This window comes from Motacilla alba, chromosome 28, assembly GCF_015832195.1.
Source record: "Motacilla alba alba isolate MOTALB_02 chromosome 28, Motacilla_alba_V1.0_pri, whole genome shotgun sequence".
Lineage (NCBI taxonomy): Eukaryota > Metazoa > Chordata > Aves > Passeriformes > Motacillidae > Motacilla > Motacilla alba.
The window spans coordinates 3489522-3511948 of record NC_052043.1 but is presented as its reverse complement, the minus strand read 5'-3'; the positions used below and the strand labels follow the sequence as shown (position 1 = coordinate 3511948).

At 50.2% G+C, this 22427-nt stretch overlaps 1 protein-coding gene across 1 annotated transcript; it reads left to right on the top strand.

The window, feature by feature from the left end:
- The first annotated feature begins 887 nt into the window (after nt 1-887).
- Nucleotides 888-22064, top strand: LOC119712368 (mucin-2-like). The gene is made up of 19 exons (XM_038163472.1): nt 888-1038; nt 6848-9366; nt 9570-9766; nt 10002-10621; nt 10663-10846; nt 11190-12606; nt 13318-13429; nt 14443-14626; nt 14690-14766; nt 15523-15706; nt 15878-16058; nt 16806-17002; nt 17373-18181; nt 18547-18721; nt 19175-19378; nt 20414-20597; nt 20754-20922; nt 21139-21313; nt 21767-22064. The coding sequence occupies exons 1-19, from the start codon at nt 963-965 to the stop codon at nt 22062-22064; spliced, it is 7962 nt and encodes a 2653-aa protein (XP_038019400.1). The 5' UTR covers nt 888-962.
- Nucleotides 22065-22427: the final 363 nt, after the last annotated feature.

Sequence of the window (22427 nt, the reverse complement as noted above, 5' to 3'; positions counted from 1 at the left end):
TGGAAAGAGAACAGGGACAAGAGGGATGAAGGAACCCAAACCCAAAGAAAATCTGTTCACCTGTAGATCAATCTTGATCAAGAATTAAAAGGATAAAGCATCAAACTCAATATTGGTGATGGCTGAAAAGAATTGGAAACCTTTCCAATTCTCATCTGGAATCGGGGGTGTGGCAGTTCCTCCTTAAATCCTTAAATTACCCCAGGGATCTGCAAGAGCAACACATGGATTTGCTGGATTTTGCCACTTTATCTGTGGGTTCACCCCTGGGCATTCCCTCAGAGAAGTTCTCCTGAATCCCTTTGTCCATTCTCCAGGGGAGAAATCCCGGGGGATGACTGAGACCGTGCCAAGTTTGCAGTTTTGGCAGTTGATGTAACTTTGATCCCGAGGAACGAGTGCTGAGAAGGAAAGAAGAATGATCCCAAGGGGCTTTTCTTATCAATCACCCCGAGCTCTTGCTGCTCCCAGCGACCCACAAAGAGCATCAGGAAATGTTTGCTCTTTGTCATTCAGACTAGAGCTGTGCCACTGAAATGTAAACTCAAAGCCCAGCCAAACTCCTGTCTCCGCGTCCACCCTGAACTTAAATATCTGCGAGATGAATGTGTGATTGTGGCCTTCAAGGGTGTAGACCTGTCCCCATTCCTGCTCATTTCATGCTCAGATTCACTCCCGCTGACCTTTTCAAGCAGAGAGTTTCTTATTTACCTTCCCTAGAGGGAAAGTACCAGGCTCTAATTTGAAAATCCTCGGGTTGTCAGGTGCAGGTGTGGCCCAAGCCTCCACCAAGGGCTGGCGTTATGCAAGGGGCTGGAGTTTAAGAACATTTCCCCCTTGACCATCACACTCATCGTGTCCCCTCCTGTGTGAGGGTCACTCCTGAGCTGCAGATCCCCAAAGGGAATTTAGGAAGATTCTTAATCTTGTCAGAAGATTGTAATCTTGTCAGACAAAAAAGGATGGATTGGATGATAAATTTATCCCGATCGAAGATGAAGGTTTTGTGTGTTGTCACTGTATTGTGCTGCTCTTTTGGTAAGTTAAGTTTATTTAATTAGTTAGTTTATGAAATACTTTATTTAATCACTTGATTGAAAAAAATACCTAATTTACTTTTTTATGAGAAAAACTGTGTCAGTATATTTTTCTACAGTTGAACAGACTTTGTAAATTAAATTTTGGCCACTAAAATGAAAAGCAAACCAGGTTTTATTCCCAACTTCAAACAACATTGATGATTAAATCTGTCCAGAATTTGTGATACAACTGAAAAACCACAAATCACTTTGGAGTGATGGGCTAATCTTGCTCATGGTCTTGCCAGTTTTTAGCACTTCTACTCATTAGTTTTTTCATCAGTTAAAAGAAGAAAATAAGAGAGAGGACAACATTTATTTTTCAGATTTATTGAATATAAATGCAGAGGAATTGCCAAAGCTTAGCTGATCTAATTTCATGGTGCAAAAGCCAAAATATAAATTGCAACATTTGTTTTAGCATGCAGAGTTAATTTTGTTTTCTGAAAGATGAACGAGATGTTAATATTTACTTTATAAACGGCTCATCTACATTCCTCACTTGAGTTTTGAAATCATAAAAGGGTGAGGGGCAACTCCATAATTGTTAATAGAAAATAATCAAGCTAAAAGTATTTTGAGAGTTTTACAGTGTTTCCCAGTTGTGTATTTTTTGGAAAAATTGGTAAAAATGACATTATTAGTGGCAAGGAAATGACAGAGGGTCTGGATTGCTCCAGTCTCTGAAATTATATTTCTTATAACATGAAAATTAGCTCCGGAAATGTCTCTGAATTTAAAATCTAGAAGGCATTTAGTAATCTAAAATTTCAAATTTTTTAAAATCAAGCTGGAATTACTTGATTTCTATGTGGAAAAGCAGTTTTGTGGTAGTGGCTACTCAAAGGTTTATAAATTTCATTCTATGGAATAAATAGGACACTTAGGACTTGAAGTCCCAGTGACTTACAGAGCTCCCCCAAAGTTAATCAATTAATTAATTAATTAAAATTAGTAGAGACATTTTTAAACGCATTGGTGCCAACATATAAAATGTCTTTGTTCACACAACCAGCAGCTTAATTGAAATTTGTTTTAAATTAAAGGCAATTAAGGCTATTTTAGTTCTGAATTAGAGGGGAAACACTGGAGCTAAACATTGCTTTAAAGTACACAGGCTCAAAAACACTTGGAGTTTTTAATATTAATAAAATTATGTTAATTTCAATTAATTTACCATGTTTTAGTAAGATTTAGGCTGTTTTTGTCTCAGCTGGTGAATAGGAATCTGCATTAGGATTCCTGCCCAGAGCCAGATTTTAAGTGCAGGTGGATGTGAAAATATTTCACTTTCCCCATTGCACTGCAAAAGAAATCCAGTTTGGAAACTCCTGTTAGGAATTTCTGACTGGCCTCAGGAAATCCCTGCTGTGAGGGAACTTTGATATTTGGTGAATTCTTGGTAGATTGATGTTCCTTTAGAAGGATAAGGGTCACTTCTAGTGTTTGCAATTCAATCTGAGTATTTTAATGTATGCAAAATTACTGCTGAAATATGAATACATCTAATTAGTGTTAGAAATGTGTGATTCCAGGTTGATTTCCAGTGGAGTTTGGGATACAGAGAGGTGGGATGTGGAGAGTTTAGCCCTGTGCATCACCAGATCCCTCTGCCAGGGGAGTGTTTGGTCCCCTCTTTTAGCATTCTGAAAAATCCCTGATAACAAGTCTATTGGGCATGGCCAGGAATGGCTTAAAACCTCCAGGTAGTACAGAAAAAAGGAGGAATTTAGCCATTCCCTAGATGTTTATATAACAAATAATGTATATGTTCACATAGAAAATAGTATATAAAAATATAACTGCACCAAGGTGCAGGGATTCCAGTATTACACTTTTTAGGAAAAACCCTACTTATTACTGACATTTATAGAGGTCTATATACTTTTTTGAATAAGAAATATATATTTATATGTGTACGTATCTATATTAATATTAATACTAATATTAATGTTAATGTTAATATAATGTTATATTTATATTTATATTTATATTTATATTTATATTTATATTTATATTTATATTTATATTTATATTTATATTATATTATAGTTATTGTTACAGTTATAGTTATAGATTATTATATTTATATTCTCATCTATATATACATCTACATTTATATTTAACATTTCCATTTCCATTTATTTATATTTGTATTATATATATACATATTTTATAACATGGAATGGTTTGGATTGGAAAGGACCTCAAAGCCCATCCAGTGCCATCCCTGCCATGGCAGGGACACCTTCCACTGTGCCAGGCTGCTCCAAGCCCTGCCCAGCCTGGCCCTGGGCACTGCCAGGGATCCAGGGGCAGCCCCAGCTGCTCTGGGAATTCCATCCTCACCCTCACAAGAAAGAATTTCTCCCTAATATCCCATCCAGCCCTGCCCTCTGGCAGTGGGGAGCCATTCCCTGTGTCCTGTTCCCTCCAGTGTTTTTATGTGCTGCCTTTATTCCAAAAACTCTGCAATGTTCAATATCGTGACCATTAATGTGAATACTAAAGACAAGGACAGGGCTGTGAGTAGAAACAAAGCTTAAGGAGCTACTGCCAATTTACTCATTGCTGCACTGGCTGCCCCTTCCTTTCCCTGACTCTCCTCTGACCTTCCATTCTGTCCTAACATCATTATTACCACACCTGTTATTTGTAATATTCTGCTGTTTTCTAAGCCCTCTCATGCACAAAATACCACAGCATCACTTGATTGAGTCTGGAATCCAGAAAGACAACAGAGATTTAGGAATGGGGAAGAGATAGGGCATTATTTTTGTATTTAACAGACAGAGCTGGGCCTTGCTCTGGGCAGGATCACGGGTGACAAGTCCTGCAGAGAGGGACAGAGCTGTGTTTTGCACTGTGTTCCTGTGGCCACACAGCCCCTGATAGCACAGCTGGCTCACGGCCAGGTGGGTGCACAGCAAAGTCAGGGAGTGCAGGTAGAACAAACACCTGCAAAACACCCACAGAAACTCTGCCATTGTCCAGCTGGTGAGTTGTGACAACAAAGAGATTTGGTGTGACTCTGCCTGGCTCAGGTGAGACCCCCCCCTTGCAGAGCTGCCTCCAGCTTGGGGGCCCCAGCGCAGGAGAAAGCGTCCAGAGGAGGCTCCAGGAGGGTCAAAGGGATAGAGCAGCCCTGCTGGGAGAACTGGGCTTGTTCAGTCTGGAGAAGAGAAGCTTTGGGGTGACCCTGTGGCCTTCCAGATCCTGAAGGGAGCCAACAAGAAAGATGGAGAGAGAGAGAGAGAGAGAGAGAGAGAATTTCCAAGGACTTGGAGTGACAGGATGAGGGAGAATGGCTTCAAAGTGATAGAGATGAGATACTAGGAAAAAATTCAGAGGGTGATGAGGCCCCGGCAAAGGTTGCCCAGAGCAGCTATGACTGCCCTATCCCCTGGCCTGGAAGTGTCCAAGGCCAGGTTGGACAGGGTTTGGAGCAGCCTGGGATAGTGGAAGGTAGGGATGAGACAAAATAGGCTTGAAGGCAGGGAGGAATCAAACTGTGGCTAAACTACAATTCCATGAAGTTGTTTGTGAGGATGCTGGGATGTGGTAGTGATTCCGTCCATTTGAAAGAGCTTGGTCTGAGTCCCCCTGAGTCTGAGTCCCCCTCTCCCTTTCTCCATCCTTCCTCTCCTAACGGCACTACCTGAGGCAGGATGCCAGCCCTGCTCATTTCCTGGTGGGTGTCAAGCCCGAGCATTACTAATGAGCCTGGAATGCTTTACCAGAAGAGAATCTCCTGAGGTGACACAACCAACCTGACAGGGGAGAGACCAGGGTGTGATTCCAGTGATGGATTATTAATAGAATGAGCCCCTCCTTAGAACCACACCATGGAGATGGCTTGGAACATTTGTGTCCACCTCAGGGGAACAGGGGAATTTACTTGGGCTGACAAACCCATGGCTATTGTGTTGTCGTCACTGACAGAGCCATGGATGAATAGCAGATTTTTTTTAGGTGTTGCCTATCCAGAAATCGTGAAAAAAACAGAGCATGAATATGTAATGCTTACGTAAAAAGCAGCTGGAAAAATGTTGGACTTGTTCAGAATGTTTTTCTTGACCCCCATATTCACTTATTTAGGTATCTGCTACTCCTTTGAAATCTGGGAATTACAGACATGACTGATGTCCCTCACTGAAATAGATATTTAATCCCAAAACAGCTCAGTGTTCTTGAGAAGCTGTTCCAGAAATCTCTGAACAGTCAGCCTTTGACCCTCTTTTCCATAGAAAACTGAGGACATCAAAAAGATGGGGTTGGGTAGGAATGTGATTTCTCTTTGGAAAGGAAAGAGTTTGGGGAATTCTCTGCTAACTAGCTTTACTGCAAAAAAAAGCAGAAGAATCTTAAAACTAATTACTAAAGAATAACAAGACCATAAAAGTCTTTAGAAGTAAGAAAAGGAAAAAACTGGTACAGCCTGATTCAATTTCCTTTTTGAGAAGTTGGTTTCCCTTTGGCTGAAACCCTCGGCTGGACTAAGAATTGAATCAGAGAATAAATTTTAACAGTGATTGACTTAACACTTTCCTAAAAGAAGAACTCATCCAGGGTGGAGGCAAATCCTCACAGATGGCTGTTACTGTTCTTTTCTGAGTTTGGGTGAGAAAACTTGGATTAAAAAATCCATAACAACTAATGCCTAGCAGTAAGTGAGATTACATTTTAAATGCCATCAGTTCTCCACCTAAGTTGCTCCTAAATAATTTGAAATATTATCTATGGAATGATAAAAGTAAGGAATCTTGCAAATATTTTGGAAGACAGGATTAGAATGAAAATGATTCGGAAAAAAATGAATGGCTATTCTGAACTGCAGTGGAGGAAATTGGGATACCTTGCACATGTGAATGCACATGTTCAGCTACAAAGAACATTCTGGTTTTACTGTTCTCTGAAGATCTCTTCAGAGAACCTCCAGCTGGACATGTCTATTGATTTGAATTCATGAAAGAACAGATAAAGTGCAAGAGGTTTTGTGATAACACCACTGTTGAAGGGGTAATAGTCCAGTGATCACTCAACCTGTTGGACTGAGTCCAGAGGAGGCCCCCAAGATGAGCAGAATGACAGAGCAGCTCTCATATGGAGCCAGGCTGAGGCAACAGGGATTGTCCAGCCTGTAGATGAGACAGCTCCAGGGAGACCTTAGAAATCTTCCCAGTGCCTAAAAGGGCTCCAAGAGAGCTGGAGAGGGACTTGCGAAAAGGGATGGAGGGAGAGGACATAGGGGAATGGCTTCAAGCTTAGAGAGGGTTGATTTAGGACAGGTATTAGGAAGAAATTGTTCCCTGTGATGGGGGTGGCACAGGGTGCCCAGAGTACCTGTGGCTGCCTCTAGATCCCTGGAAGTGTCCAAGGCCACGTTGGATGGGACTTTGAGCAACCTGGGATAGTAGAAGATGTTCCTGCCCATGGCAGGAGATGGAACAAAGGGATATTCTGGATCACTTCCAACACAAATCATTCTCTTACTCTATACTAACATAATACAAAACAATTCTTGATCAGCATATGATTCTTTAGGCTCTTTGTTTTATTAATATTGGATGAGATGTAAATATAAGGATATATTAACAAAAAACCTGGAAAAAGAAATATCTAAAGTGTGACTTAGAGAAAACATAAAAAAATGCAGAAAAAGAGTATTTAGAAAAAAATGGATAGACAGGAACTCATTTGACTAATATAGAGAATTAAAAAGAACAGAAGTTTTAAAAAACCACCTGAAAAATAAATTTTTATAACAGGAAATTCACAACAAAAAGGCACTACCGCAACAACTCAGACTACAGAAGGAATAAAATCAAATGATGAAATGAAAACAACATCTGCTACAACTCCTGAAAATGAAAAAAAATATACAACAAATATGATATCTGGGACAGAAGAAAGGTCAAACCCAACGGATGGCAAGATTACGGTATCAAATACATCCAAGACAACGGAATTCTCCACCTCGAGTGCACAGGCCACATTGCCTCCCGAGACTACGGCTCCAGCCGCTTCCACTAGAGCAGACACGTCTCCATTGGAGACAACCTCCACAGTCCTCTCGACAGCGGAACAAAGCGCCAAACCAAAGACTTCTGCCACCACAACAATGCAGTCCAGCCCGGCTGAGAGTTCCGTGCCTCAGCAGGTCACCACTGCAGCAGGAGAGGCAACAACTGCGACCACCATGGTCCTTGCCCAAACAACTTCCTCTGCTCCGGGGACAAGACCAGCTTCTGCCACCACTGCTGCTGTTTCACTGAGCTCTACTCTTGACACAACAGCTCTCACCACAGCTACACCCACCACCAGCACCGTAGTTGAGACTGCCTCCTCAGCTGTGGATCTGGGCACATCCACTGTTGGGCCAACAACTGTGTCCACCACCACAAGGCCAGAAGGCACCACCTTGGTCTCGCAGTCCACATCCCAGGCTGAGTCTACTGCTTCAGGCACTTCAGCTCAGCCAGAAATGTCTCCACTCACAACAGCCTTAAGAATCCTGACAATCACAGCAGACATCTCTAACCTCATGGCTACAACCACCACTCCAGCCCAATCCAGCCAGGCAGAGACATCCAGTAATGACCAGGTGAACACGAAAAGGACAGAAACAACAATGCCCTCTATGATGCACATGCAAACATCATCCGCTGTCCCAGGGAGAATCCAAACTTCTGCCACCACCTCTTCTGTTCCAACAAGATCGCCTCTTCTGACCGGTTCACCAGGCCTCACCACAGCTCCAGGCACCAACACTCCCATGGAAACAACAAACCCAACTTCTGCCACAGCCTCCTCTCTTCCAAGGAGCTCAACTCCAGAGACGAGTTCATCAAGGCTCACCACAGCTCCAAGCACCACCACGCAGGTTGAGACAACAAGCCCAACTTCTGCCACAGCCTCCACTCTTTCAATGAGCTCAACTCTGGAGAGCACTTCACCAGGGCTAACCACAGCTCCAAGCACCACCACGCAGGTTGAGACAACAAGCCCAACTTCTTCCACCATCTCAACTCTTCCAAGGAGCTCAACTCCAGAGACCAGCTCACCAGGGCTCACCACAGCTCCAAGCACCACCACGCAGTTGGAGACAACAAGCCCAACTTCTGCCACCGCCTCTTCACCTCCAATGAGCTCAACTCTGCAGACCAATGCAGCTGCTCTCAATGCAGACATAAGCACCACCATGCCGTTGGACACAACAAGCCCAACTTCTTCCACCACTACCACTCTTCCAACGAGCTCAACTCCGGAGACCAGCTCACCAGGGCTCACCACAGCTCCAAGCACCACCACAGAGTTGGAGACAACAAGCCCAACTTCTGCCACAGCCTCTTCTCTTCCAGTGAGCTCTACACTGGAGACCAGTTCAACAGCTCTCACTACTGCTCCCAGCACCACCATGACGTTGGAGACAACAAGCCCAACTTCTGCCACAGCCTCCACCCTTTCTACGAGCTTGGCTTTCGAGAGCACTTCACCAGAGCTCACCAAAGCTCCAAGCACCACCACGCAGGTGGAGACACCAAGCCAAATTTCTTCCACCATCTCAACTCTTCCAAGGAGCTCAACTCCAGAGACCAGCTCACCAGGGCTCACCACACGGCCAAGTACCACCATGCCTTTGGAAACAAGAAGCCCAACTTCTGCCACTGCATCTTCTCTCCCAACGAGCTCTGCTCGAGCCACCAGTTCACCAGGTCTCACCACAGCTCCAAGCACCACCACAGAGTTGGAGACAACAAGCCCAACTTCTGCCACAGCCTCCACTCTTTCTACGAGCTTGGCTTTCGAGAGCACTTCACCACGGCTCACCACAGCTCCAAGCACCACCACGCAGGTTGAGACAACAAGCCCAACTTCTTCCACCATCTCCACTCTTCCAACAAGCTCAACTCCGGAGACCAGCTCACCAGGGCTCACCACAGCTCCAAGCACCACCACGCAGTTGGAGACAACAAGCCCAACTTCTGCCACAGCCTCTTCACCTCCAATGAGCTCAACTCTGCAGACCAATGCAGATGCTCTCAATGCAGACATAAGCACCACCATGCCGTTGGACACAACAAGCCCAACTTCTTCCACCATCTCCACTCTTCCAACAAGCTCAACTCCGGAGACCAGCTCACCAGGGCTCACCACAGCTTTCAGCACCACCACGCAGTTGGAGACAACAAGCCCAACTTCTGCCACCGCCTCTTCACCTCCAATGAGCTCAACTCTGGAGAGCACTTCACCAGGGCTCACCACAGCTCCAAGCACCACCATGCAGGTTGAGACAACTAGCCCAACTTCTGCCACCATCTCCACTCTTCCAGCAAGCTCAACTCCGGAGACCAGCTCACCAGGGCTCACCACAGCTCCAAGCACCACCACACAGTTGGAGACAACAAGCCCAACTTCTGCCACATTCTCTACTTTTTCAACGAGAACTACTCCAGAGACGAGTTCATCAGGTCTCACTACTGATATAAGCACCACCACACAGTTGGAGACAACAAGCCCAACGTCTTCCACCGCCTCTTCTCTTCCAATGAGCTCAACTCCAGAGAACAGCTCACCAGGGCTCACCACACGGTCAAGTACCACCATGCCTTTGGAAACAACAAGCCCAACTTCTGCCACCGCATCTTCTCTCCCAACGAGCTCTGCTCGAGCCACCAGTTCACCAGGTCTCACCACAGCTCCAAGCACCACCACAGAGTTGGAGACAACAAGCCCAACTTCTGCCACAGCCTCCACTCCTTCTACGAGCTTGGCTTTCGAGAGCACTTCACCAGAGCTCACCACAGCTCCAAGCACCACCACGCAGTTGGAGACAACAAGCCCAACTTCTGCCCCAGCCTCCACTCTTTCAATGAGCGCAAGTCTGGAGAGCACTTCACCAGGGCTCACCACACCGCCAAGCACCACCACGCAGGTTGAGACTACAAGCCCAACTTCTTCCACCATCTCCACTCTTCCAACGAGCTCAACTCCGGAGACCAGCTCACCAGGGCTCACCACACCGCCAAGCACCACCACGCAGTTGGAGACAACAAGCCCAACTTCTGCCACAGCCTCTTCACCTCCAATGAGCTCAACTCTGGAGAGCACTTCACCAGGGCTCACCACAGCTCCAAGCACCACCACGCAGGTTGAGACAACAAGCCCAACTTCTTCCACCATCTCAACTCTTCCAAGGAGCTCAACTCCAGAGACCAGTTCACCAGGGCTCACCACACCGCCAAGCACCACCACGCAGTTGGAGACAACAAGCCCAACTTCTTCCACCATCTCCACTCTTCCAACGAGCTCAACTCCGGAGACCAGCTCACCAGGGCTCACCACACCGCCAAGCACCACCACGCAGTTGGAGACAAGAAGCCCAACTTCTGCCACAGCCTCTTCACCTCCAATGAGCTCAACTCTGGAGAGCACTTCACCAGGGCTCACCACAGCTCCAAGCACCACCACGCAGTTTGAGTCAACACGCCCAACTTCTGCCACATTCTCTACTTTTTCAACGAGAACTACTCCTGAGACGAGTTCATCAGGTCTCACTGCTGATATAAGCACCACCACACAGTTGGAGACAACAAGCCCAACGTCTTCCACCGCCTCTTCTCTTCCAATGAGCTCAACTCCGGAGGACAGCTCACCAGGGCTCACCACACGGTCAAGTACCACCATGCCTTTGGAAACAACAAGCCCAACTTCTGCCACCGCATCTTCTCTCCCAACGAGCTCTGCTCGAGCCACCAGTTCACCAGGTCTCACCACAGCTCCAAGCACCACCACAGAGTTGGAGACAACAAGCCCAACTTCTGCCACAGCCTCCACTCTTTCTACGAGCTTGGCTCTCGAGAGCACTTCACCACGGCTCACCACAGCTCCAAGCACCACCACGCAGGTTGAGACAACAAGCCCAACTTCTTCCACCATCTCAACTCTTCCAAGGAGCTCAACTCCAGAGACCAGTTCACCAGGGCTCACCACACCGCCAAGCACCACCACGCAGTTGGAGACAACAAGCCCAACTTCTTCCACCATCTCCACTCTTCCAACGAGCTCAACTCCGGAGACCAGCTCACCAGGGCTCACCACACCGCCAAGCACCACCACGCAGTTGGAGACAAGAAGCCCAACTTCTGCCACAGCCTCTTCACCTCCAATGAGCTCAACTCTGGAGAGCACTTCACCAGGGCTCACCACAGCTCCAAGCACCACCACGCAGTTTGAGTCAACACGCCCAACTTCTGCCACATTCTCTACTTTTTCAACGAGAACTACTCCTGAGACGAGTTCATCAGGTCTCACTGCTGATATAAGCACCACCACACAGTTGGAGACAACAAGCCCAACGTCTTCCACCGCCTCTTCTCTTCCAATGAGCTCAACTCCGGAGGACAGCTCACCAGGGCTCACCACACGGCCAAGTACCACCATGCCTTTGGAAACAAGAAGCCCAACTTCTGCCACCGCATCTTCTCTCCCAACGAGCTCTGCTCGAGCCACCAGTTCACCAGGTCTCACCACAGCTCCAAGCACCACCACAGAGTTGGAGACAACAAGCCCAACTTCTGCCACAGCCTCCACTCTTTCTACGAGCTTGGCTCTCGAGAGCACTTCACCAGAGCTCACCACAGCTCCAAGCACCACCACGCAGGTTGAGACAACAAGCCCAACTTCTTCCACCATCTCCACTCTTCCAACAAGCTCAACTCCGGAGACCAGCTCACCAGGGCTCACCACACCGCCAAGCACCACCACGCAGTTGGAGACAACAAGCCCAACTTCTGCCACAGCCTCTTCACCTCCAATGAGCTCAACTCTGCAGACCAATGCAGCTGCTCTCAATGCAGACATAAGCACCACCATGCCGTTGGAGACAACAAGCCCAACTTCTTCCACCATCTCCACTCTTCCAACGAGCTCAACTCCGGAGACCAGCTCACCAGGGCTCACCACAGCTCCAAGCACCACCACGCAGTTGGAGACAACAAGCCCAATTTCTGCCACAGCCACTTCTCTTCCAGTGAGCTCTACCCTGGAGACCAGTTCAACAGCTCTCACTACAGCTCCAAGCACCACCACGCAGTTGGAGAGAACAAGCCCAACTTCTGCCACCGCCTCTTCACCTCCAATGAGCTCAACTCTGGAGAGCACTTCACCAGGGCTCACCACAGCTCCAAGCACCACCATGCAGGTTGAGACAACAAGCCCAACTTCTTCCACCATCTCCACTCTTCCAACAAGCTCATCTCCAGAGACCAGCTCACCAGGGCTCACCACAGCTCCAAGCACCACCACGCAGTTGGAGACAACAAGCCCAACTTCTGCCACAGCCTCTTCTCTTCCAATGAGCTCTACACTGGAGACCAGTTCAACAGCTCTCACTACAGCTCCCAGCACCACCATGACGTTGGAGACAACAAGTCCAACTTCTGCCACAGCCTCCACTCTTTCTACGAGCTTGGCTCTCGAGAGCACTTCACCCGAGCGCACCACAGCTCCAAGCACCACCACGCAGGTTGAGACAACAAGCCCAACTTCTGCCACAGCCTCACCTCTTTCAATGAGCTCAAGGCTGGAGAGCACTTCACCAGGGCTCACCACAGCTCCAAGCACCACCACGCAGTTGGAGACATCAAGCCCAACTTCTGCCACATTCTCTACTTTTTCAACGAGAACTACTCCTGAGACGAGTTCATCAGGTCTCACTACTGATATAAGCACCACCACACAGTTGGAGACAACAAGCCCAATGTCTTCCACCGCCTCTTCTCTTCCAATGAGCTCAACTCCAGAGAACAGCTCACCAGGGCTCACCACACGGCCAAGTACCACCATGCCTTTGGAAACAACAAGCCCAACTTCTGCCACCGCATCTTCTCTCCCAACGAGCTCTGCTCGAGCCACCAGTTCACCAGGTCTCACCACAGCTCCTAGCACCACCACAGAGTTGGAGACAACAAGCCCAACTTCTGCCACAGCCTCCACTCCTTCTACGAGCTTGGCTTTCGAGAGCACTTCACCCGAGCTCACCACAGCTCCAAGCACCACCACGCAGGTCGAGACAACAAGCCCAACTTCTTCCACCATCTCCACTCTTCCAAGGAGCTCAACTCCGGAGACCAGCTCACCAGGGCTCACCACAGCTCCAAGCACCACCACGCAGTTGGAGACAACAAGCCCAACTTCTGCCACAGCCTCTTCACCTCCAATGAGCTCAACTCTGCAGACCAATGCAGCTGCTCTCAATGCAGACATAAGCACCACCATGCCGTTGGAGACAACAAGCCCAACTTCTGCCACAGCCTCCACTCTTCCAACGAGCTCAACTCCGGAGACCAGCTCACCAGGGCTCACCACAGCTCCAAGCACCACCACGCAGTTGGAGACAACAAGCCCAACTTCTGCCACCGCCTCTTCACCTTCAATGAGCTCAACTCTGGAGAGCACTTCACCAGGGCTCACCACAGCTCCAAGCACGACCACAGAGTTGGAGACAACAAGCCCAACTTCTGCCACTTTCTCTAGTTTTTCAACGAGAACTACTCCTGAGACGAGTTCATCAGGTCTCACTGCTGATATAAGCACCACCACGCAGTTGGAGACAACAAGCCCAACTTCTGCCACAGCCTCTTCACCTCCAATGAGCTCAACTCTGCAGACCAATGCAGCTGCTCTCAATGCAGACATAAGCACCACCATGCCGTTGGAGACAACAAGCCCAACTTCTTCCACCATCTCCACTCTTCCAACGAGCTCAACTCCGGAGACCAGCTCACCAGGGCTCACCACAGCTCCAAGCACCACCACGCAGTTGGAGACAACAAGCCCAACTTCTGCCACCGCCTCTTCACCTCCAATGAGCTCAACTCTGGAGAGCACTTCACCAGGGCTCACCACAGCTCCAAGCACCACCATGCAGGTTGAGACAACTAGCCCAACTTCTTCCACGATCTCCACTCTTCCAACAAGCTCATCTCCGGAGACCAGCTCACCAGGGCTCACCACAGCTCCAAGCACCACCACGCAGTTGGAGACAACAAGCCCAACTTCTGCCACAGCCTCTTCACCTCCAATGAGCTCAACTCTGCAGACCAATGCAGCTGCTCTCAATGCAGACATAAGCACCACCATGCCGTTGGACTCAACAAGCCCAAATTCTGCCACCATCTCCACTCTTCCAAGGAGCTCAACTCCGGAGACCAGCTCACCAGGGCTCACCACAGCTCCAAGCACCACCACGCAGTTGGAGACAACAAGCCCAACTTCTTCCACATTCTTTACTTTTTCAACGAGAACTACTCCAGAGACGAGTTCATCAGGTCTCACTACTGATATAAGCACCACCACACAGTTGGAGACAACAAGCCCAATGTCTTCCACCACCTCGTCTCTTCCAATGAGCTCAACTCCGGAGAACAGCTCACAAGGGCTCACCACACGGCCAAGTACCACCATGCCTTTGGAAACAACAAGCCCAACTTCTGCCACCGCATCTTCTCTCCCAACGAGCTCTGCTCGAGCCACCAGTTCACCAGGTCTCACCACAGCTCCAAGCACCACCACAGAGTTGGAGACAACAAGCCCAACTTCTGCCACAGCCTCCACTCTTTCTACGAGCTTGGCTCTCGAGAGCACTTCACCCGAGCTCACCACACCTCCAAGCACCACTACGCAGGTTGAGACAACAAGCCCAACTTCTGCCACAGCCTCCACTTTTTCAATGAGCTCAACTCTGGAGAGCACTTCACCAGGGCTCACCACAGCTCCAAGCACGACCACAGAGTTGGAGACAACAAGCCCAACTTCTTCCACCATCTCAACTCTTCCAATGAGCTCAACTCCACAGACCAGTTCACCAGGGCTCACCACAGCTCCAAGCACCACCACGCAGTTGGAGACAACAAGCCCAACTTCTGCCACAGCCTCTTCACCTCCAATGAGCTCAACTCTGCAGACCAATGCAGCTGCTCTCAATGCAGACATAAGCACCACCATGCCGTTGGACACAACAAGCCAAAATTCTGCCACAGCCTCCACTCTTCCAACGAGCTCAACTCCGGAGACCAGCTCACCAGGGCTCACCACAGCTCCAAGCACCACCACGCAGTTGGAGACAACAAGCCCAACTTCTGCCACCGCCTCTTCACCTCCAATGAGCACAACTCTGGAGAGCACTTCACCAGGGCTCACCACAGCTCCAAGCACCACCATGCAGGTTGAGACAACTAGCCCAACTTCTTCCACCATCTCCACTCTTCCAACAAGCTCATCTCCAGAGACCAGCTCACCAGGGCTCACCACAGCTCCAAGCACCACCACGCAGTTGGAGACAACAAGCCCAACTTCTGCCACATTCTCTACTTTTTCAACGAGAACTACTCCTGAGACGAGTTCATCAGGTCTCACTACTGATATAAGCACCACCACACAGTTGGAGACAACAAGCCCAACGTCTTCCACCGCCTCTTCTCTTCCAATGAGCTCAACTCCAGAGAACAGCTCACCAGGGCTCACCACACGGCCAAGTACCACCATGCCTTTGGAAACAACAAGCCCAACTTCTGCCACCGCATCTTCTCTCCCAACGAGCTCTGCTCGAGCCACCAGTTCACCAGGTCTCACCACAGCTCCAAGCACCACCACAGAGTTGGAGACAACAAGCCCAACTTCTGCGACAGCCTCCACTCCTTCTACGAGCTTGGCTCTCGAGAGCACTTCACCAGAGCTCACCACAGCTCCAAGCACCACCACGCAGGTCGAGACAACAAGCCCAACTTCTGCCACAGCCTCCACTCTTTCAATGAGCTCAACTCTGGAGAGCACTTCACCAGGGCTCACCACAGCTCCAAGCACCACCACGCAGTTGGAGACGACAAGCCCAACTTCTTACACCACCTCAACTCGTCCAACAAGCTCAACTCCGGAGACCAGCTCACTAGGGCTTACCACAGCTCCAAGCACCACCACGCAGGTTGAGACAACAAGCCCAACTTCTTCCACCATCTCAACTCTTCCAAGGAGCTCAACTCCAGAGACCAGTTCACCAGGGCTCACCACAGCTGCAAGCACCACCACGCAGGTTGAGACAACAAGCCCAACTTCTGCCACAGCCTCACCTCTTTCAATGAGCTCAAGGCTGGAGAGCACTTCACCAGGGCTCACCACAGCTCCAAGCACCACCACGCAGTTGGAGACAACAAGCCCAACTTCTGCCACAGCCTCTTCACCTCCAATGAGCTCAACTCTGCAGACCAATGCAGCTGCTCTCAATGCAGACATAAGCACCACCATGCCGTTGGACACAACAAGCCAAAATTCTGCCACCATCTCCACTCTTCCAAGGAGCTCAACTCCGGAGACCAGCTCACCAGGGCTCACCACAGCTCCAAGCACCACCACGCAGTTGGAGACAACAAGCCCAAGTTCTGCCACAGCCTCTTCACCTCCAATGAGCACAACTCTGGAGAGCACTTCACCAGGGCTCACCACAGCTCCAAGCACCACCATGCAGGTTGAGACAACTAGCCCAACTTCTTCCACCATCTCCACTCTTCCAACAAGCTCATCTCCAGAGACCAGCTCACCAGGGCTCACCACAGCTCCAAGCACCACCACGCAGTTGGAGAAAACAAGCCCAACTTCTGCCACATTCTCTACTTTTTCAACGAGAACTACTCCTGAGACGAGTTCATCAGGTCTCACTACTGATATAAGCACCACCACACAGTTGGAGACAACAAGCCCAACGTCTTCCACCGCCTCTTCTCTTCCAATGAGCTCAACTCCAGAGAACAGCTCACCAGGGCTCACCACACGGCCAAGTACCACCATGCCTTTGGAAACAACAAGCCCAACTTCTGCCACCGCATCTTCTCTCCCAACGAGCTCTGCTCGAGCCACCAGTTCACCAGGTCTCACCACAGCTCCAAGCACCACCACAGAGTTGGAGACAACAAGCCCAACTTCTGCGACAGCCTCCACTCCTTCTACGAGCTTGGCTCTCGAGAGCACTTCACCAGAGCTCACCACAGCTCCAAGCACCACCACGCAGTTGGAGACAACAAGCCCAACTTCTGCCACAGCCTCTTCTCTTCCAATGAGCTCTACACTGGAGACCAGTTCAACAGCTCTCACTACAGCTCCCAGCACCACCATGACGTTGGAGACAACAAGCCCAACTTCTGCCACAGCCTCCACTCTTTCTACGAGCTTCGCTCTCGAGAGCACTTCACCCGAGCTCAGCACAGCTCCAAGCACCACCACGCAGGTTGAGACAACAAGCCCAACTTCTGCCACAGCCTCACCTCTTTCAATGAGCTCAAGGCTGGAGAGCACTTCACCAGGGCTCACCACAGCTCCAAGCACCACCACGCAGTTGGAGACAACAAGCCCAACTTCTGCCACATTCTCTACTTTTTCAACGAGAACTACTCCTGAGACGAGTTCATCAGGTCTCACTACTGATATAAGCACCACCACACAGTTGGAGACAACAAGCCCAATGTCTTCCACCGCCTCTTCTCTTCCAATGAGCTCAACTCCAGAGAACAGCTCACCAGGGCTCACCACACGGCCAAGTACCACCATGCCTTTGGAAACAACAAGCCCAACTTCTGCCACCGCATCTTCTCTCCCAACGAGCTCTGCTCGAGCCACCAGTTCACCAGGTCTCACCACAGCTCCAAGCACCACCACAGAGTTGGAGACAACAAGCCCAACTTCTGCCACAGCCTCCACTCTTTCAATGAGCTCAACTCTGGAGAGCACTTCACCAGGGCTCACCACAGCTCCAAGCACCACCACGCAGGTTGAGACAACAAGCCCAACTTCTTCCACCATCTCAACTCTTCCAATGAGCTCAACTCCAGAGAACAGCTCACCAGGGCTCACCACACCGCCAAGCACCACCACGCAGTTGGAGACAACAAGCCCAACTTCTGCCACAGCCTCTTCACCTCCAATGAGCTCAACTCTGCAGACCAATGCAGCTGCTCTCAATGCAGACATAAGCACCACCATGCCGTTGGACACAACAAGCCAAAATTCTGCCACCATCTCCACTCTTCCAAGGAGCTCAACTCCGGAGACCAGCTCACCAGGGCTCACCACAGCTCCAAGCACCACCACGCAGTTGGAGACAACAAGCCCAACTTCTGCCACAGCCTCTTCACCTCCAATGAGCGCAACTCTGGAGAGCACTTCACCAGGGCTCACCACAGCTCCAAGCACCACCATGCAGGTTGAGACAACAAGCCCAACTTCTTCCACCATCTCCACTCTTCCAACAAGCTCATCTCCAGAGACCAGCTCACCAGGGCTCACCACAACTCCAAGCACCACCACGCAGTTGGAGACATCAAGCCCAACTTCTGCCACATTCTCTACTTTTTCAACGAGAACTACTCCTGAGATGAGTTCATCAGGTCTCACTACTGATATAAGCACCACAACACAGTTGGAGACAACGAGCCCAACGTCTTCCACGGCCTCTTCTCTTCCAATGAGCTCAACTCCAGAGAACAGCTCACCAGGGCTCACCACACGGCCAAGTACCACCATGCCTTTGGAAACAAGAAGCCCAACTTCTGCCACCGCATCTTCTCTCCCAACGAGCTCTGCTCGAGCCACCAGTTCACCAGGACTCACCACAGCTCCAAGCACCACCACAGAGTTGGAGACAACAAGCCCAACTTCTGCCACAGCCTCCACTCCTTCTACGAACTTGGCTTTCGAGAGCACTTCACCAGAGCTCACCACAGCTCCAAGCACCACCACGCAGGTTGAGACAACAAGCCCAACTTCTGCCCCAGCCTCCACTCTTTCAATGAGCTCAACTCTGGAGAGCACTTCACCAGGGCGCACCACAGCTCCAAGCACCACCACGCAGGTTGAGACAACAAGCCCAACTTCTTCCACCATCTCAACTCTTCCAATGAGCTCAACTCCAGAGAACAGCTCACCAGGGCTCACCACACCGCCAAGCAACACCACGCAGTTGGAGACAACAAGCCCAACTTCTGCCACAGCCTCTTCACCTCCAATGAGTTCAACTCTGCAGACCAATGCAGCTGCTCTCAATGCAGACATAAGCACCACCATGTCGTTGGACACAACAAGCCCAACTTCTTCCACCATCTCCACTCTTCCAACGAGCTCAACTCCGGAGACCAGCTCACCAGGGCTCACCACAGCTTCCAGCACCACCATGCCTTTGGAAACAACAAGCCCAACTTCTGCCACCGCATCTTCTCTCCCAACGAGCTCTGCTCGAGCCACCAGTTCACCAGGTCTCACCACAACTCCTAGCACCACCACAGAGTTGGAGACAACAAGCCCAACTTCTGCCACAGCCTCCTCTCCTTCTACGAGCTTGGCTTTTGAGAGCACTTCACCAGAGCTCACCACAGCTCCAAGCACCACCACGCAGGTCGAGACAACAAGCCCAACTTCTGCCACAGCCTCCACTCTTTCAATGAGCTCAACTCTGGAGAGCACTTCACCAGGGCTCACCACAGCTCCAAGCACCACCACGCAGGTTGAGACAACAAGCCCAACTTCTTCCACCATCTCAACTCTTCCAATGAGCTCAACTCCAGAGAACAGCTCACCAGGGCTCACCACACCGCCAAGCACCACCACGCAGTTGGAGACGACAAGCCCAACTTCTTACACCATCTCAACTCGTCCAACAAGCTCAACTCCGGAGACCAGCTCACTAGGGCTTACCACAGCTCCAAGCACCACCACGCAGGTTGAGACAACAAGCCCAACTTCTTCCACCATCTCAACTCTTCCAAGGAGTTCAACTCCAGAGACCAGTTCACCAGGGCTCACCACAGCTCCAAGCACCACCACGCAGTTGGAGACAACAAGCCCAACTTCTTCCACATTCTCTACTTTTTCAACGAGAACTACTCCAGAGACGAGTTCATCAGGTCTCACTACTGATATAAGCACCACCACACAGTTGGAGACAACAAGCCCAATGTCTTCCACCACCTCGTCTCTTCCAATGAGCTCAACTCCGGAGAACAGCTCACAAGGGCTCACCACACGGCCAAGTACCACCATGCCTTTGGAAACAACAAGCCCAACTTCTGCCACTGCATCTTCTCTCCCAACGAGCTCTGCTCGAGCCACCAGTTCACCAGGTCTCACCACAGCTCCAAGCACCACCACAGAGTTGGAGACAACAAGCCCAACTTCTGCCACAGCCTCCACTCTTTCTACGAGCTTGGCTCTCGAGAGCACTTCACCCGAGCTCACCACAGCTCCAAGCACCACTACGCAGGTTGAGACAACAAGCCCAACTTCTGCCACAGCCTCCACTCTTTCAATGAGCTCAACTCTGGACAGCACTTCACCAGGGCTCACCACAGCTCCAAGCACCACCACGCAGCTGGAGACAACAAGTCCAACTTCTTCCACCATCTCAACTCTTCCAAGGAGCTCAACTCCACAGACCAGTTCACCAGGGCTCACCAGACCGCCAAGCACCACCACGCAGTTGGAGACAACAAGCCCAACTTCTGCCACAGCCTCTTCACCTCCAATGAGCTCAACTCTGCAGACCAATGCAGCTGCTCTCAATGCAGACATAAGCACCACCATGCCGTTGGACACAACAAGCCAAAAATCTGCCACCATCTCCACTCTTCCAAGGAGCTCAACTCCGGAGACCAGCTCACCAGGGCTCACCACAGCTCCAAGCACCACCACGCAGTTGGACACAACAAGCCCAACTTCTGCCACAGCCTCTTCACCTCCAATGAGCGCAACTCTGGAGAGCACTTCACCAGGGCTCACCACAGCTCCAAGCACCACCATGCAGGTTGAGACAACAAGCCCAACTTCTTCCACCATCTCCACTCTTCCAACAAGCTCATCTCCAGAGACCAGCTCACCAGGGCTCACCACAGCTCCAAGCACCACCACGCAGTTGGAGACATCAAGCCCAACTTCTGCCACATTCTCTACTTTTTCAACGAGAACTACTCCTGAGACGAGTTCATCAGGTCTCACTACTGATATAAGCACCACAAACCAGTTGGAGACAACGAGCCCAACGTCTTCCACGGCCTCTTCTCTTCCAATGAGCTCAACTCCAGAGAACAGCTCACCAGGGCTCACCACACGGTCAAGTACCACCATGCCTTTGGAAACAACAAGCCCAAATTCTGCCACCGCATCTTCTCTCCCAACGAGCTCTGCTCGAGCCACCAGTTCACCAGGACTCACCACAGCTCCAAGCACCACCACAGAGTTGGAGACAACAAGCCCAACTTCTGCCACAGCCTCCACTCATTCTACGAACTTGGCTTTCGAGAGCACTTCACCAGAGCTCACCACAGCTTCCAGCACCACCACGCAGGTTGAGACAACAAGCCCAACTTCTGCCCCAGCCTCCACTCTTTCAATGAGCTCAACTCTGGAGAGCACTTCACCAGGGCGCACCACAGCTCCAAGCACCACCACGCAGGTTGAGACAACAAGCCCAACTTCTTCCACCATCTCAACTCTTCCAATGAGCTCAACTCCAGAGAACAGCTCACCAGGGCTCACCACACCGCCAAGCAACACCACGCAGTTGGAGACAACAAGCCCAACTTCTGCCACAGCCTCTTCACCTCCAATGAGTTCAACTCTGCAGACCAATGCAGCTGCTCTCAATGCAGACATAAGCACCACCATGTCGTTGGACACAACAAGCCCAACTTCTTCCACCATCTCCACTCTTCCAACGAGCTCAACTCCGGAGACCAGCTCACCAGGGCTCACCACAGCTTCCAGCACCACCATGCCTTTGGAAACAACAAGCCCAACTTCTGCCGCCGCATCTTCTCTCCCAACGAGCTCTGCTCGAGCCACCAGTTCACCAGGTCTCACCACAGCTCCAAGCACCGCCACAGAGTTGGAGACAACAAGCCCAACTTCTGCCACAGCCTCCTCTCCTTCTACGAGCTTGGCTTTTGAGAGCACTTCACCAGAGCTCACCACAGCTCCAAGCACCACCACACAGTTGGAGACAACAAGCCCAACTTCTGCCACAGCCTCTTCACCTCCAATGAGCTCAACTCTGCAGACCAATGCAGCTGCTCTCAATGCAGACATAAGCACCACCATGCCGTTGGAGACAACAAGCCCAACTTCTTCCACCATCTCCACTCTTCCAACGAGCTCAACTCCGGAGACCAGCTCACCAGGGCTCACCACAGCTCCAAGCACCACCACGCAGTTGGAGACAACAAGCCCAACTTCTGCCACAGCCTCTTCTCTTCCAATGAGCTCTACACTGGAGACCAGTTCAACAGCTCTCACTACAGCTCCCAGCACCAC

Excerpts from the sequence above, each read along its gene's own strand:
- LOC119712368 (XM_038163472.1), top strand. The coding sequence starts at position 963 with ATGGATTGGATGATAAATTTATCCCGATCGAAGATGAAGGTTTTGTGT. Across the intron at positions 12,607-13,317 it reads CTCCAAGCACCACCACGCAG|ACCAATGCAGCTGCTCTCAA; the intron begins GTTGAGACAACA and ends TCAACTCTGCAG. Across the intron at positions 13,430-14,442 it reads GAGCTCAACTCCGGAGACCA|TTGGAGACAACAAGCCCAAT; the intron begins GCTCACCAGGGC and ends ACCACCACACAG.